At 41.0% G+C, this 17,864-nt stretch overlaps 1 protein-coding gene across 2 annotated transcripts in view; it reads left to right on the top strand.

Annotated features, from left to right (window-relative positions):
* The window catches only part of AKT1 (AKT serine/threonine kinase 1), a 106,470-nt gene extending 88,805 nt beyond the window's left edge, over window positions 1-17,665 (top strand). For both annotated transcript variants that reach the window (XM_067554959.1, XM_067554960.1), the window contains exons 12-14: window positions 1,930-2,017; window positions 14,904-15,006; window positions 16,347-17,665. In XM_067554959.1, the coding sequence (XP_067411060.1) occupies window positions 1,930-2,017; window positions 14,904-15,006; window positions 16,347-16,426 (271 nt within the window). In that variant the 3' untranslated portion in view covers window positions 16,427-17,665. The remainder of the gene's footprint in view (window positions 1-1,929; window positions 2,018-14,903; window positions 15,007-16,346) is intronic.
* The last annotated feature ends 199 nt before the right edge of the window (window positions 17,666-17,864 follow it).

The raw sequence follows: 17,864 nt of genomic DNA on the forward strand, positions 1-17,864 counted from the left end.
AGTTAAATAGAGCCATTTAAACTATAGTTTTTTTCTGAAAGTCTTGGTGCTCCTAGGTCTCTATTCTCATTTAATCTTTGTAATATTTCTCTGTAAACTTTTAATGGTGTTTTGCTTTTGTAGCCTTATTTATATCCATAATTAGGATTGCAAGAATTGCAGATTGAAATTGTGTTGTGGCTTGTGTTATGAGGGGAAGGATGGCCCCATGGACAGGTGCTAGCCTTGAACTTCAGGTTCAATTCCCAGCTCTACCAGATTTCCTGTGTGACTCTGGGCAAGTCACTTAGTCACTCTGTGGCTCAGCTTCCTATCTGTAAAATGGGGATAATTGTACTTCCTTACCTCACAGGGAGTTCATGAAGTGTTCAGAAATTATGGTGATGTGGGCCATATATGCAAGAGGTCAGACTAGATGAACATAGTGGTTGTAAGGTACCTTCCAGCCTTAAAATATGTGAATTTCACATATCACCTGGAGGTGGCAGGTGAGTGAGAAGCCTGTTGATCTCTGTGTGTTTTGTTCCAGAAGTACATTCTTTTTGTATTGTTTTGATAATGTGGTTCAGTCTTATAAAGGTGAAAATACTTTGTTTCAAATAAAGTTCAAATTCCTGTTGAGCTAGGGCTTCTTTACACATTAACTGGAACTGGAATAACTAAATTGATGTAATTTATACCTGTAATATTTTGGGTCAAGTCTGTGTGAACACTCTTCTTTTGTAATAAAAATGCCCAATCATGATATAATTTGTCAGTAAAAAACTCTGTGTTTCCCTGAGTCCAGAAAGGAGGGTAGGTTTGTGTACAACTTGATATTATTATTTATTTGTATTATCATAGCACCAATTGTCATCTTATAATTTAAATTTACATCAGGTTGTATAAATCAATTTCTTTGAAAAACCTTGTGTCTTTTCACTGTTGATCATTAAGTTCAGTTTGACTTCCAATAAAATATTACAGCACTTTGAGAAGTGACCACTCCTTGTAAGAGTTGGAAGGAAGGCTGGCAAGCTAAGTCAGTACTCACTGAACTCTTGTTACAAAATGTATTTTTAAGCTTCAGCTCTTCTCTGAAATGGCAACATGGGGTTCCATGTTTGTATCTTATTAACTGCCATAATAGCTGCTTAAGAGTGAAGAGTAATTTATCATTGGAACAACTTACCAAGGATCATGGTGGATTCCCCATTACTGGCAATTTTTAAATCAAGATTGGATGTTTTTTCTAAAATGTATGTGCTCTAGGAATTATTCTGGGGGACGTTCTATGACGTGACCTAGATGATAACAATGGTCCCTTCTGGCTTTGGAATGTATGTATCATATCAAAAGTGTCCACCAAGAGGGTTTTCTAAGGGCCTATAGTATTTATGTCTGGTCAAACCTCATTCCCTTTAATCCTAGTTACCAGGTGTAACTGACTGGACTTCTAATTGGAACACAGTAAAACTCTGTAGATAATGCACAAGAAGAACTAGAATCCAACTCATTCTCCCATAGATGTGGACAAACTCTGCATGCTATTGATTTTTGTCAATAAAACAGGTATGAATTAGAGCAAAGATATTGAATAAGAGAAGCTCTCTCTTAAAGTCACATAATAGAAATTCATTTTAAGGTCAGATCTTTTGAAGCATGAACTTTAGATACATCTTATTCTGTATCAGTAATTTGTCTCTTAAAAATAGTTCCACTAGAGGTTTTGAAAGCATGTTGAAGTCTGAAATGAACAACCAAACAGTGTTCATGAGTCTTAGTATACGAAACAAATGTGTCAAGGTAATGACAGGCTGGTTCTCAAACCTGAAATTGATAAACTGTTGGTTACTTAATCCTGTCACCCATGATTTCCTCACTTCTCAGTAATAATCTTATTTGAAAACACATATATGCTCAAGTGTCTATTTTTTTGCCCCAAAACAGGTTAGGTGGTGGCCCTGATGACGCTAAGGAGATTATGCAACACAAATTTTTTGCTGGCATTGTTTGGCAAGACGTATATGAGAAAAAGGTACTTATAATAATTCCTCTGATATAAAGGTTTGTGGAGAAAATGAATATATTTAAGATTGTCCCTTATATTAGCTATTGAAGATTACTCTCTTAAAAAAACGTCTTACATTTCTGAGTCAGCTGTTTCTAAGCCAGAATTGTTACATAATTCTTACACCACTACAGTTCTTTATTTCTTCCTAAATTTTCCTTCTAAAGAAAATATATCTAAATCAATAATCCAAGTAAAAGAGAGAATGTTAGGTCAAAGTTGGCTCAAAACACAAGCTTTTACAAAACTGCTTTCCATGAATTTTGTTTTAATTCCAGTGAGTATTCCCCTAAGGTGCTTGCAGACCAGAAAGTGCCTCATTGAACCAGTGCATGGGAATTTGAATGTGAAACTGACCAGAAATAATAGTGAAATTGTATTTGGTGTTTGCATTTCTCTCTGCTTGAATAGACTAGATCAGACAAATAACATACACACAGAAAAGTAAACGTTAATTGTTAAAGTTAGTCCAGTTCTAATAAGGGTTTTGTGACAAAGAAGGAAAGGACAATTTTAAGTCCCAGACATAAATTGTCTGAATTCATGGTTTCTAATCTACTTTCCTCAAGTCTCTTCCCCCCCGCCCAGTGTCCTCTTGCAGGAGCCCCTAGAATTGGAGACTAACCCACTGCCATGTAACTGGCATAATCACTACTCTGTCAGTGGTATCTGACTCAATCACTTCCTGCTCCATTATCCTAGTGCCATCTTCCTCGTTGCCCTCATTATCTTTTCCAAGCTTATCTGCAAGGTCTCCATCTTCCCTCCATTCATTCAAGTCCCTCCACAAACATTTTTGTCACGACACCTACATGGAACTTAGACATCTATTTAGTGATAAAAAGAGAAACTGCTTCATCATGCCATGCACTAGGTCTTCTTGAGTAACTGTGATCTTATTGATGTTATCCCACTTTGCCCTCTATCCTATCTTGTTTTCCCCACATCACATCATATCTAATTTAATTAAGAAGCAAGGATCATGTCTTTCCTTGGTTTTGGAAAGTGCTAAAGACATCTTAGGGCCCCAATAGGCATAAATAATAAATTATTTTTAACCTGAAAGTCTCATTGATTAATACAAATAACGTATGATCTGCTCAGGGTTTTAGCAGTTGGATTCCTTTTGGTATAATTAATGTAATACTCTGTTAGCAGTTTCCATATCATGCCAGTAGAGATTAACATTGTTGGCTTTCCTACTGAATTGGCAGTACAAAGGGTACCCTATTTTCTCCTTCCAACCCTTCCCTCTCTCCTTGCAGAAATGTGCAGTTAGGAGGAACAAAGAGATTGTAGTATAGTAGTCCATGGTATTTGAAGCCCTCTTTGTCTTCCCAATAAAGTTATGAAGATGTTGAATAGTCCCTTGGTGAATGCAAAAGATATAGCATACAAAGTGTAATATGGCATGCACATTCCTAATACTAGAAAACTCTTGTATTAGGAAAGATGGTTGCCCCTTTATATCATTTCATGGGAGGGATAGAGGTACATCTGAATACTGATGAAATATTTCAGCATTGCATGCTTCACACTTGAATATCTACACATCATCCAACATATATTGATCCTTTTAAAGGACACTGTTCAGGTTACCAGACTAAAATTTTAAGCTATTGTATTATATTCACATTTTAATATTTACAATGTAAATCCGCCCTTCTGCTCCTGGAAAATCTGTCATTTCTCCTAAAGAAAGGGTTGTAACTGACAGAACTCCAATTCTTCTGCTGGGCAAGTGGAAAACAAACCCTCGAACTGGGTTAATTTATGTCACACATGCATGTTTTGCTGGGCCTCTCCTTCTGCCTGCTTTGTTCTTGTCAGAAAGTAGAGTTCTGAAATTTACAAGTATCTCTCAATTCTTGAGAGAATAGGAGCTGTGTGTATTCCATACCCTGTCTGCTTACCAGACAGGAGCAGCCAAAGAAATTGGAGGGATAGCAAGTCATTTATTTGCTTTTTGTGCATGTGCCAGGAAACAAAGAGCTGTCTGGAAGGACTGATTTTAGGTCTAGTAGCCTAGACAATATCCCTTTTAAGAACAGATATCAAAGAAGACTGCCACATGCAGAATGTCTGCAGTGAATTCATCAGGACTTGGACTTCTGCATCCCAGCATTCTGACTGTGCAGTATTTACACAGTTCAATATAAGGAATATTGTTTTTAATATGAGCTTCATGAAGCTTATAAAGAGTGGTGATGGGCCACAAACATTAATCTTTTTTCCCAGTCCCTCCAGACATTTGCTGCCTTGGAGAAAATAGAGTCACAATCAAGAGCCCTTCTGACTTTGGCTTTACAAAAGCAAAACCCAGCCTCTTTGGCCCATTTCTAGCAAGCAAGCAAATCAGAATTTGGATCTAAGACATTATCTACTATAGAAATAACCACTCTGTGCAGGCCAAAGAGACAGGTTTAAGTGGCCTGGATGGTCTTGTGGGAGCCTTCTGAAATTGGAAGAATATCACTCATATTGAGTAAAATATGCTATCAATCCAGACAAATCTCTGGGACAGACCTGGTTCCCTAGTGTCATCAGGAAATGTTGAATAAGTTTACATAATGGAGGTTTTGTATGAACAAAGACATTTTCTATGTAATTGAGCCTGGGAGACGTGACCTTGCTTTGAACAAGTTTGGCGTAACTGAGTTTGTCTAGTCACAGGAATTTAAAATCATCATCAGAATATCCCTGCTGAAAATCTTTGCCATTTGTCCTTGGAGAAAAGTGCATTTTAACTGTACAATACTTCATCCTTCCAGAAACTAGATGTAGGTATTGATACTTCAATTGCATCTTCTCACCAGTCTCTGTTGACTAGTTAAGCAACTTAAGTCCATGTATCTCATGCTGGCATGCAGCAGCATTATGCTACAAGTGGCACCTCTCAGCCAATTGGACTGCTGAGCTATTGCAATGAGAGCTGTTCAGTAACATGACAAATCCACAAACTAACATCACAGCTTCTTGTTACATTCTCCCACTTCTCCTCCCAGTTCAGTACTCCACATTTGACTGTACACAAAAATATTTTCCTCATTTTATAGGTGCACCTCATCCTGTCTTGGATTGCATTTTACAGATATCTTGTAAAAAATAGTCTAGAACACCTCGTATACTTATATTTCCTTCTGCAGTTCCTAGTCATTCTCTAGCACAGAATTTAGGTGTCTGCTGCAGTGCCCAACTCCTTAATCATTCACTCATTCTGAGATGCAGTGCTGCAAACAATTTAGAGTGTGACTGGGAACAGAACACTTGCCAAAACCACCATTAGCTAAATGGGTTATGGACAGAACAAACAAAAAGGGCCAAGGTATTGCTTATGTGGAAGGCAAACTGCCTTCTGGATGATGATCAGAGTACTGGGGGTTCAGGATTGGGAAGAAAGGATACTTATCCTCACAAAAAATATACTGGTTGGAATCACTTGAGAATAGGGTTGTTGTCTTATGAAATGGAGGCCTTTTCTATTATACTTTAAATAATGCACAGACTATAAAGCCTACGTTTTCAATAGTGTCTAATAATTTGGGGTACCTAACATTGAGCCCTCTTACAGGGCCCTGAATTTCTGAAAGTGCCAAGCACTTATCTTACCATCAGACTCATTCAGGGTATCACTGGGCACCCAAAAGGACAAGTTAGTTTCTTAAATATGTAGTTTGCATCTTGTATCTATATTAGCTATTTATAACAAAACTATTTTTACAATAGTTGTATTCTCACTTCCCGTAATGTTTAATTGATTCTAAATTCACAGGTTTTTTCTTTGAAGTATCACCAGTTTCTATTTCTGTGGATCATATTTTTTTGTGTTTAATTTTAAATCTAACCTAAAATAATAAAATTCAATAAAGAGGCCTAATACAATAAATAATACTATGTATCATGGTAGCCCCTATGAGCCCCAATCATGAACCAGGACCCCCATTGTATTAGAAGTTGTTCCAACATAGAACAGGAACATGACCCCTGCCTCAGACAGTTCTCAATCTAAGTACCTTTCTTACTAAGATAGTTGAAATGTAAATGTCTGACTTTCAGGTAGATGATGCTTTTGTTTTAAGATGAAACAGAAGAGCAGGGTGTTATAAATTCAGATTCTGCTGACATTTTTCAAATTTTAACTTTTTTTAGTGCATTTGTCTTTATTTTCATAAGAATTAAGGCTGTAAACCTCAACTATTCTTGCTTAATGCCAGTCTCAGGCCATGTCTACACTATGGTGCTACAGTGGCATACCTATGGTGCCGTAATTATGCTGTTGTAGATGAAGACTACAGTGACGGAAGGGAATTTCTTCTTCAAGTGCTTGCTCATTTTGATTGCAAGTAGGTATGTGGGCACCATATGCACAGTTGGAAGGTTCTTCCTATAGCGGTACCCGTTGGGTTGATGCAGGTGCCCCCTGCAGTGGCGCTTCTATGGCACTGTATATAGGGCACTGCCAACCCGCCATCTCTTCAGTTCCTTCTTTTCACCAGTGATGGTTGTTGGAGTTCTTGCCTTCTCTCATATCAACAAGCTTTCCTCTAGTGGCAACAGCCATTGATCCTGTAAATAATAGATAAGAGTTCATTAGTTTAGTATTAGATAAGTTTCTGTTTCCCCAGCACCACCACCAGTGTTAGGTCCCAGGAACCGGGGCATGCTTTGGTCTCAAGGATTTAAGCCATGCGGGATCTGCCATAAACCTATGCCCGGAGGCGATCCCCATGAATCCTGCGGCAGGTGCCTGGAGGGAGACCCATCAAGCAAATCGATGCAAGATCTGTAGAAGCTTTCGTCCTCAGACCAAAAAAGACGGGAGTGTTAGATTGAAGCACCTCCTCATGGAGGCAGCTCTTCGCCCTCAGTCAGGCCAATTGGACTTGGCACCCAGTACCTCAGTGCAGAGTGTGCCGACCTCTCTTAGAGAGACTATGGCACTGAAGAAGGACTTGGCACGGGCATTCCTGGTACGGAAGACCTGGCACCGACCCCACTCTCCGGTGCCTCATAAGAGGAAAAAGAAAACAGAAAGGGGGTGCTCATCTATGACAAAGGCTGCAGGGAATGGAGATAAATGTGTGTGTGTCCTGTATCGGGGCACTTTCCGCACCAGAGCCAGCACTGTCAACATCAGTCCCACAGAGGGCACCGTTGATTCTGGTACCGATGGATTCACCCATAAGGGAGAATGGTGTGGAAGAGCTTCATTCTCCTTTCCCCTCAGACACCTTTGAGGTGGCTAGGGACCTGATAGCCATGACAGCACAGCAGTGCTCCTCCAGAGTGGAGGAGAAAGACCAAAGACCTCCGGCATTGTCTAGGAGCAAGCCTGCCATGTAAGCAGCACCAGTCACCGTCCCCCCGGCACCACTCCCCAGCACTGTCCCACTCAGCGCCACTGTGGTCCCCGCACTCTGACTCTCATTCTTTCAACTCAGAGGTGGAGTCCCACACTTCCAGGCGCTGCTGGCACCAGTCACAGGGATGCCGCTCTAAGCAGCACAATGACTCCATTGTCATACCACCAGGGCCAGGGATCCTCATCCTGGCACTCCTATTCAGTCACCTCTCAAGCAAGGGCTCCTCAGCCACCAGGGATCCGTTTATCACCTCGTGGCGCCAAGACGGGTGATGATTTTGGTGCTGAGCCAAGTGAGGACTATGGGGCGGACATCAGTGCTGCGGTGGACTTCGGCTCCAAGGCTGGTGACATGGCACAGGAAGACCCCATGTACCAGTCAGTAAAGAAGACCTGGGGCTTCTTAGGGCATCATCATTGTCCTCCCCTGACGAAGCAGTGGCAGGGATGTCCACAGGACTGCCACCAGGGGACAACAGGGTTCATCAAGAACTGCTGAGAAGGGTGGCCAAAAACCTGGGACTCCAAGCGGAGGTGGTGTGGGAGACAGAGGACCCTATGGTAGATATCATGGCACCAGAGGGCCTTTCTAGGGTAGCTGTGCCCCTGATAAAGACAATCTGAGCCACCACACAGACGCTATGGCAAACACCAGCCTCTATCCCCTGTATGGCTAAAGGGATAGAAAGGAAATACTTTGCACCCTCCACAGGGCACTAGTATTTTTTTTACTCACCCACAGCCGGGGTCTTTGGTGGTGGTAGCAGCAAACAACAAGGAAAGGCAAGGACAACAGGGACCAAATGCCTAAGTCTAAGGACTCAAAGAAGCTGGATCTCTTCAGTAGGAAGGTCTACACCACTGTGGGGCTCCAGCTTCGCATCGCTAACCAACAGGCGATATTGAGCTGCTACAGTTTTAACTCTTGGGAGACTATGTCAAAATTCAAGATGCTGCTTCCAGCTGACTCCAAACAAGAATTTGTGGCAATCATTGAGGAGGGCAAGGCTGTGACAAAGACTTCGCTACAGGCTGCTCTGCACGCGCCAGACTCAGCCACACAGACAATGTCATTGGCAATTGCCATGAGAAGGAGCTCATGGCTGCAGTTGTTGGGCCTTCCCCCAGAGGTCCAACAAACTATCCAAGACTTGCCATTTGAAGGCCAGGTGCTGTTTTCAGAGCAAAATGGACTCCAAGCTCCACAGTCTCAAGGATTCCAGGGCTATGCTGAAATCCTTCAGGCTGCACACATCAACACTTAGAGAAAGCACTTTAAACTTCAGCCATTACCACGGTTCTATCCTGCACAGCAGAGACAGGATTATTGCAGAGAGAGGGGCAGGAACAGCAGGCGCAGGATGCCCCAGTTCCCATCTAATCAGGGTCGGAGCTCATCGAGGCAGCCCTCCAGCTCCAAATAAGAGTTTTGATGGGGTGCTTGGGAGTGACACACCAGACAGAATGCCAGATCTTTATCCCTGCTTCCTTAACGGTCTATCCCATTTTTACTGGGCATGGACACAGATCACTTCGTAAACTTGAGTCCTGCGCATGGGACTGTGATATTCACTTCAATTTTCCTCTTTCCCATCCCCCTTCTCCATCCCTCTTCAGGGACCCATCTCATGAGCAACTCCTTATACAGGAAGTGCAAAAGCTCCTATGAGCAGGAGCAGTAGAGGAGGTACCTCAGAAGCTCAAGAAGAAGGGAATCTACTCCTGCTACTTCCTAATCCCAAAAGCCAAGAGGGGGGGGCTCAGACCCATTCTCGACCTGTGAAATCCTCAACAAGTTCATGAAGAAACAGAAGTTCTACATGGTCTCCTTGTCCGCCGCTATTCCCTCACTGATCCAGGGGACTGATATGCTGCCCTCAATTTGAAGGACGCTTATTTTCGTAATAGTTCCATCTCACAGGAGGTTCCTAAGGTTTGTGATAAACCATACTCATTACCAGTTTACAATCCTTCCCTTTGGACTGTTGGCGGCCCCTCGACTTTTTACCAAGCATATGACGATAGTCGTTGCTTTCCTAAGGAGACAACACATGCAGGTGTTGCTGTACCTAGATGACAGGCTGATCAAGGATCACTCCAAGGAGCAAGTAGAGGATCATGTCAACCTAATTAGGTCAACCTTCAACAACTGGGGCAGCACCTAAATATACCTAAGTCAACTCCGTCTCCTACCCAGAGAATACAGTTTATATGTGCAGTCCAAGACTAGATTCAGGCCAAGGCATTTCTACCAGAGTCTTGCTTCCAGACTATGTGCTCCATCATAAAGGACTCAAGTCATTTTCCCACCACTACAGTGCAAAATTGTTTGAAACTCGTAGGTCACATGGCCTCCTGCACATAACGCAGTTCAGCATTGTGAGGCTGTGGCTCAGACCTCTCCTGGTTTGGCTGGCCTCAGCTTATTGACCAAGCAGAGACAATTGGACAAGGTAGTTTCACTCCCCGCTTGAGTGATACAATCTCTTCAGTGGTGGCTCAATACTCAACTGGTGGACGCAGGAGTCCCCTTTTCCAGACCCGAGCCATCTCTGTCCCTGGTCACAGACACATCCAAGCTGGGATGGGGAGAGCATCTGGGGACTTGGGAGACTTGAAGGACTCAAGGCCTTTGGTCACGGCAGAGATGTTGCTTCACATCAATATCAAGGAACTGAGAGCAGTTCACCTAGGGCGCCAAACATTCCAGCCTCATCATGTCAGTCATGACGGACAATACGACAGCAAAGTTTTATATAAACAAACTCTCCCCTGTGCCAAGAAGCCCTCAAATTGTGGGACTACTGCATCGCTCACTCCATACACCTGGAGGCATCTTATCTTCTGGGATCCCAGAATGTGCTGGCAGACCATCTCAGCAGATCTTTTCACAGCCATGAATGATCCCTCTTCCTGGATATCCTGAACACCATCTTCCAGCAGTGGGGAGTTCCCTGGGTAGGTCTGTTCACGACTCAACAGGAAGTGTCAGCAGTTTTGCTCCTTCCTCAACCACAGTCCGGGCTCGATCGCAGACGTGTTCCTCCTCCCATGGAACCACCCCCTGCTTTACGCGTTTCCCTCATTCCTGCTCATTCACAAGATCCTACTCAAGATCAGAAGGGAAAGGGCATCCTTCATACTAATAGCTCCAGCCTGGCACCAGCAGCATTGATATATGATGCTGTTGGAGCTGTCCGTGGTCGCGCCAATAACCTTGCCATTGGTGCTGGACCTGATCACACAGGATTATGGTTGCCTGCAGCATCCCACCCTCGAATCTCTTCACCTCACAGCCTGGAAGCTTCATGGCTGAACCCCATGGAATCTGCCTGCTCAGAGACTGTCAGAGAAGAACTCCTCAGCAGCAGGAAGCCATCCTCGAGAACTACATATTTGTCCAAGTTGAAGAGGTTCTCCTTTTGGGTGATGCAAAAGCACACTCCCCCAATACAGACATTGCTGCCCTTCATATTGAACTATCTGCTGCACTTGAAACAGCTAGGGCTGGCAGTGTCATCAATAAAGGTACACCTGGCGGCAATCTCTGCTTTCCACCTGGATACGAATGAGCATTCAGTCTTCACTGATCCAATGGTGTTCCGGATTCTCAAGGGTCTAGACAGACTCTACCCTCAGGTGCGCTGTCCAGTATCAGCATAGGACCTTTACCTGGTACTCACCAGACTAATGGGACCTACACCTTTGAGCCCTTGTATTATGCTCCCTCCTTTATCTCTTGTGGAAGGTGACCATCCTGATTGCGATTATCTCAGCCAGCAGGTTGAGCTCAAGGCTCTGACATCCAATCCCCCATACACAGTTTACAAGGACAAGGTTCATTTACGACTCCACCCAGCCTTCTTCCCTAAGGCGGTAACCCCAGTTTCATGTGAACCAGGATATCTTCCTTCCCAAAACCACATGCAAATAATAGGAAACAAAGCCTCCATTCCCTAGATGTTAGGAGACCGCTAGCTTTCTATATAGGGAGGAGTCGGCCTTTTCGTAAGTCAAACCAACTTTTCATCACTATAGCAGATAGAATAAAAGGTCCCCTGGTATTGTTCCAGAGGATCTCATCATGGCTCACCTCTTGTATCAGGACCTGCTACAACCTAGCTAAGGTGCCGGCCCCAGCACTAACAACCCACTCAACAAAGGTGCAAGCTTCCTTGTCAGCTTTCCTGGTGCAGGTCCCTAGACAGAAAGTCTGCAGGGCTGCAACATGGTCATCGATCTACATGTTCACCCCACATTATGCCATTACTCAGCAGGCCAGGGACAATGCAACATTCAGCAGAGCAATCAGTGCTTCAATCAATAATTCCGTGAGCTCCAAACCCGCCACCTTGGGTCAGCTTGGGAGTCAGCTACTTGGAATAGACATGAGCAAGCACTCGAAGAAGAAAAAATTATTACCTACCTTTCATAACTGTTGTGCTTCGAGATGTGTTGCTCATGTCCATGCCAAGATCAATCCGCCTTCCCCTCTGTCGGAGCCAGCCGGCAAGAAGGAACCGAAGAGGTGGCAAGTCAGCAGGGCCCTATATATAGTGCCATAGAGGCGCCACTCCAGAAGGCGCCTACATCAACCTGATGAGTACCATGAGGGGAAAAACTTTCCAATGACTGCACACAGTGTGCACGCACCCTACTTGGAATGGATATGAGCATCACATTTTGAAGATGTTATGAAAAGTAGGTAATCATTTTTTCTATCACTGGAGGAACTATGCCTCCCCAAGCAGCAGTAACTAGGTCAACAAAAACATTCTTCCATGGCCAAGAAATAAATAGTAAGAGGAACAAAAAATGCCACCATGGCTAAATGATTGAGTAAAAGAGATGGTTAGAGGCAAAATGGTGTACTTTAAAAATTGCAAGTCAAATCCTACTGAGTAAAATAGAAAGGTGCATAATATCTGGCAATCAAGTGTAAAAGTATAATTAGGCAGGCCAAAAATGAATTTGAAGAGCAATTAGTAAAAGTATCAAACTATCAGCAATAAATTTTGTAAGTACATCAGAAGCAGGAAGCCTGCCAAACAATCAGTAGGGCCACTAGTTAATCGAGGTGCTAAAGGAACACTCAAGGAAGATGAAGCCATTGTGGAGAAGCTAAATGAATGCTTTACATCGGTCTTCACTGCAGAGGATGTGAAGGAGATTCCCACACCTGAGCCATTCTTTTTAGGTCATAAATCTGAGCAACTGTCCCAGACTGAGGTGTCAATAGAGGTGGTTTTGGAACAAATTGATAAATTAAACAGTAATAAGTAACCACGACCAGATTATATTCACCCAACAGTTCTGAAGGAACTCAAATATTAAATTGCAGAACTACAAATTGGTATGTAACCTATCACTTAAATCAGCTTCTGTACCAGATGACTGGAGGATAGCTAATGTGATAGCTAAGTTTTTTTTAAAAACTCCAGAGGTGATCTGGGTAAGTACAGACCAGTAAGCCTAACTTCAGTACCAGGCAAACTGGTTGAAATTATAGTAAAGAACAGAATTATCAGACACATAGATGAACATGATTAATTGGGGAAGAGTCAACCTGGCTTTTGTAAAGGGAAATCATGTCTCACCATGTCTCACAAATCTATTACAATTTTTTGGGAGGGTGTCAACAAACGTGGACAAGGGTGATTCAGTGGGTTTAGTGTACTTGGACTTTCAAAAAGCTTATGACAAGGTTCCTCACCAAAGGCTCTTAAACAAAGTAAGCAGTCATGGGATAAGAGGGTAGGTCACAGATCAGTAACTGGTTAAAAGATGGGAAACAAAGGGTTGGAATGGAGAGAAGAAAATAGCGGGGTCCCCCAGGGATCTGCACTGGGACTAGTGCTGTTCAACATATTCATAAATGATCTGGAAAAGGAGGTAAACAGTAAGGTGGCAAAGTTTGCAGATACAAAATTACTCAAGATAGTCAAGTTCAAAGCAGACTGTGAAGAGTTACAAAGGGATCTCTCAAAACTGGGTGACTGGAAGATGGCAGATGAAATTCAGTGCTGATAAATGCAAAGTAATGCATATTGACGAACATAATCCCAGTTAAACATACAAAATGATGGGGGTCTAAATTCGCTGTTACCACTCAAGAAACAGATCTTAGAGTCATTGTGGATAGTCCTCTGAAAACATCCACTCAATATGCAACAGCAGTTGATAACAGAACATTAAGAGCCATTAGGAAAGGGATATATGATAAGACAGTAAATATCGTAATGCCACTCTATTAGTCCATGGTATACCAACACCTTGAATACTACGTGCAGCTTTGGTCACCCCATCTCAAAAATATATATATATTAGAAATGGAAAAGGTACAGATTAAGGGTATTGAACAGCTTCCATATGAGGTGAGATTAAAATGATTTGGGAAAGAGATGACTAAGGGAGGATATGATTGAGGTCTATAAAATCATGAAATGGTGTGGAGAAAGTGACTAAGGAAGTGTTATTTACCCCTTCACGTAACACAAAAAGAAGGAAGTACTTCTTCACATAACACAGAGTCAACCTGTGGAATTCGTTGCCAGGGGATGTTATGAAGGTCATAACTATAACTGGATTCAAAAAAGAATTAGATAAGTTCATGAGGGATAGGTCCATCAATGGCTGTAAGCCAAGGTAGTCTGTGATGCAACCCCATACTTTGGGTGTCCCTAAGCCTCTAATTGCCAGGTGCTAGGACTGGATGATAGTGGATGGATCAATTGGTAGACCTGTTCTGTTCATTCCATTTGAAGCATCTGCCTGGTGGATGTGCTACTTCCCAAGCTCCCTCCTCAAGCAGCTCAGTTCACCTGGAGTCCTGCTGCCAGACTTCCTGCTTACACATGGCTGACTTCTACCCCTCACATCCAAGAGAGTTTAATAGCACAGTTCTGGATCCTATTAGTGCTACTCATGGTTTAGCCAGAGAAGGATGCAATGTAAGAAGCTTTCCACTGACAATGCCAGTTTCTCTTAAACTTTCAGAGATCCAAAAATGCAGAGTTTATATCAAGTTGTTTCCATGGAATAGGAGGGAGCTGTGATGTCACTGAAGTACAGCTCCCCTTCCTCTGAACCATTTTGGGAAATTAGGCAGATTTTCCACTTCTTTTGCCCCTCTCCCATGCCTAAAGCAGAGATAAGGCCTATAGTTTGTATATCATTTTTTAAAAATGGACTATGTATTAATAATTTCTTAACTATAAATATTTATCAGCTATTTATTCATTGCTTGAAGTAGCATCAAGAGCCCACAACTCTTCCTACTGCCAACAAGATTTAGAAATAAAGCCTTTCACATCCCATAAAGAGCAAATGCATGTTTAAATACTTTGTACTGTATACATTTCTTTCCTATGAGCCATAATTTTACTAGCAGTGTAGGAAAAGTCACTGTGGTTAATAGCTGAAATTCAAAGCCCACCTATAAAGAATGTATTTCAGCAACCTGTAAACTTACAGTATTTTTGTGTCTTACAGCTTGTACCTCCATTTAAACCACAAGTTACATCTGAAACAGACACAAGGTATTTTGATGAAGAATTTACAGCACAGATGATTACAATCACTCCACCTGACCAAGGTAAAGGTTCCTGAATGTTTCTCACTTTCATTTTAGACCCACCCCAAAATAATTTTCAGTAATGTTATCTGGCCTTATAGAAAATATCAAAGAAATGTCAATTATCTGGGTTTTTTCATATATGGTGATTAAACTGTATTATTATACTTGATCATGGTGTTAGTAAACTGGGATGTTTAGAAATCTGGATCTGAATTTTGCACTCTGGGCCCATCCCTAATTGACAGTACCAGAAAGTTGTTATCCAGTGACTACTTAGTGAGGTATGTGAATCAGTTTGGTGGTCTTAGTCCCTATCCTCGTAAATGCCTCAAAAACCAATACTATAACTGACACCATTATTAGCAACCTCAGCAGAGAAGCCAAGTACTGACTGGGTATAGAAACTGAATTGCCCTCTCAACCCCTAGTGGTGGTTTCTCTAGTTTAGTGTTTTGGGGAAATGACCGTACCCACTTGGCAGCTAAATAGAGAATTCCAGTCTGATGCCTTTCACAGGCATAGAATGTCATGAACAGAACTGAGTGGGGACTGGATTTTTTTGTTGTGGGGAGTTTTGTGATTTCAAAATTTGGTGTCTGTTCCAAAATGGAACTAAAACAAAGTATTTTAAAAATCTTGCAAAATGAAATTCTGGAAAACAATACATTTCAGGTCAGTTGGAATGTTTAGTTTTGATAAGATCAGTAAGTTTCATTCTAATTTTGACATTTAAAACATTTATAATATAAAATTTCAAAACAGTTTCAAAATGAAAAATCAAAATGTTTAATTCTGAAAATGTCTGAACACTTTGCATTGGATCTTTTCCAAATGAAATGTTGAAATTGACAAATTTACACAAACCATTTCACTTTCAATGAATTGGCATTTTCCAACAGCAATATTCATAAGCTTAGAAATGCATATGCACACACATTGTGTATAGAAACAAACACTTATTTCATAATGGCTAATGTGCTTATTTAATTTAAGTATACTCTGTTTCTATGGTAACTTAGCATTCACTTTGTACCACTCAACACTGAGGAGTGAAAATTCAGTACAGTGAATATGGATTCAGCCATACAACTCTCAACAATGTTAAAGGGACACAGCACAGCTACATCTTTGTGCTGAAAATTAACTTCTTATGTGACTTACATTAAATAAAAGAGAGTCAAGGCAGGTCTAAAGTTTGATGCTTTTCTGTTTAGCTTTAGCTATATTTTTAGTTTGCGTTGTGTGGGGAAGCCACAATGCATTTGTTCCAAGCCATGAAAATCATTAATCTCTACTCTTTACAATCAAATATACATGGTATTATTCAATGTGTTTAAAATTTATTTTTCTGTTTGCAGATGACAATATGGATTGTGTAGATAATGAGAGAAGACCTCATTTTCCTCAGTTCTCCTATTCAGCCAGTGGAACAGCTTAAAGTTTTGCCTTTTTTTTTTCCCCCCCGTTCAGAAACAAAACAGACTACATTTTGGGGACCTTCCTTCAATGGACACTAGAAAACTGTCTATATTATCTGACTTACAAACTGTGTTTGTATTACAATTTACATGAATTTGTAGGAAGCCTCACAGATTCTGTACTTAAAACAATTCTCTGATTCAGTTTTGAGACGGAAAACAAATCCATTCTTAAATGTTAAGTCAAGCTTTTATGCTGAATGACTAGGTTTTTAAGAATATGCATCACATGGTTTACATTAGAAATAATTTAGATATTCAACATATCAGCAACTTTGACCAGAAAAATCCCCTTATTTTATTTATTTCATACAGTTCATTATCTAAATGTAGAATCTACACTCTGAACAATTAGATTTATTTAGGAAGCTATAAAGACTTTAGTAGTTAGTGCAATAATATAAGCAACAAAGTGAACAAACTCTGGAGAGTTAAAGGTTCAAATTCACTTTGGACAGCAATGAAGTGTCGTCTTACTCCAGAAAATGAACTATAGGAACAGCATTAATGGCCTCAGTGAGGTAGATCAAAAAGCAAGAGTTATTTTGTTATAACATCTGCTACAAGACATTACATATCAAATCAAATTCAGTGGAATCTAGTCCATTTCTACATTGCACAAATGAGTATTCCATTCAAGATAGTGCATTTAAATTATTCCATTTGCCTATAGTATAGGAGTATTTAATAGGATTGGCTTCTCAAAACATAAAAATCAATCTGATTACCAATCTAATCTTAAATGCTATATTGCAAAATTGCCCCACTTTGTACAGTGTATAAAAAGCCACACACAGTTCTACGGGAGAAATCCATCTTAATGAATGAGTCAACCATACAGAAGTAAATTTTGGCACTGAAGTAATGACTTGTTGCCGCTTTTTTTAAAAGAAAAGTTATATAAAAATATATAAACATTTAATTTTTGCATCATGCCAGATAATTTCCTCTTTCTTCAGTGTGCATTAAAGGTATCAAGCAACTGGTGCCTTCTTACTCTTGAAGAAGCACTTTAACAGTGTTTCCCGTGTATAAGAAAAAATAAACTAGGTTGAAACTTCTGTGTTTGAGTAATAGGGTGTTACAGTGAATTTTTTTTGTTTGTTTTTAATCTTAGTGAAAAATTCTCCCCACCCTTTTTTTTTTTTTTGTTGTATCATGTTTCTTTGTAACTTTTATAAAAACAGTCTTATTCTGTGTCTACTGCCCGAATGACTTTATTCCATTGTAGGTTGCATTCTTTTAGATTACCTTTTGTTTTCATTCTCTTGACTGTATAAAATGATGAAATGTACTGTAGTTAATTAGCATTTATTTTTTTTAATTTGGAAGGGAGTGTATTGCAAATACCCTCACTTTCTCTTTCCCTGATAAACTACTGTGGCCCAGCACAGAGAG

The sequence above is a fragment of the Emydura macquarii genome, unplaced genomic scaffold, assembly GCF_026122565.2.
Source record: "Emydura macquarii macquarii isolate MOO-44397 ecotype Brisbane River unplaced genomic scaffold, CSIRO-AGI_Emac_v2 contig_1551, whole genome shotgun sequence".
Lineage (NCBI taxonomy): Eukaryota > Metazoa > Chordata > Testudines > Chelidae > Emydura > Emydura macquarii.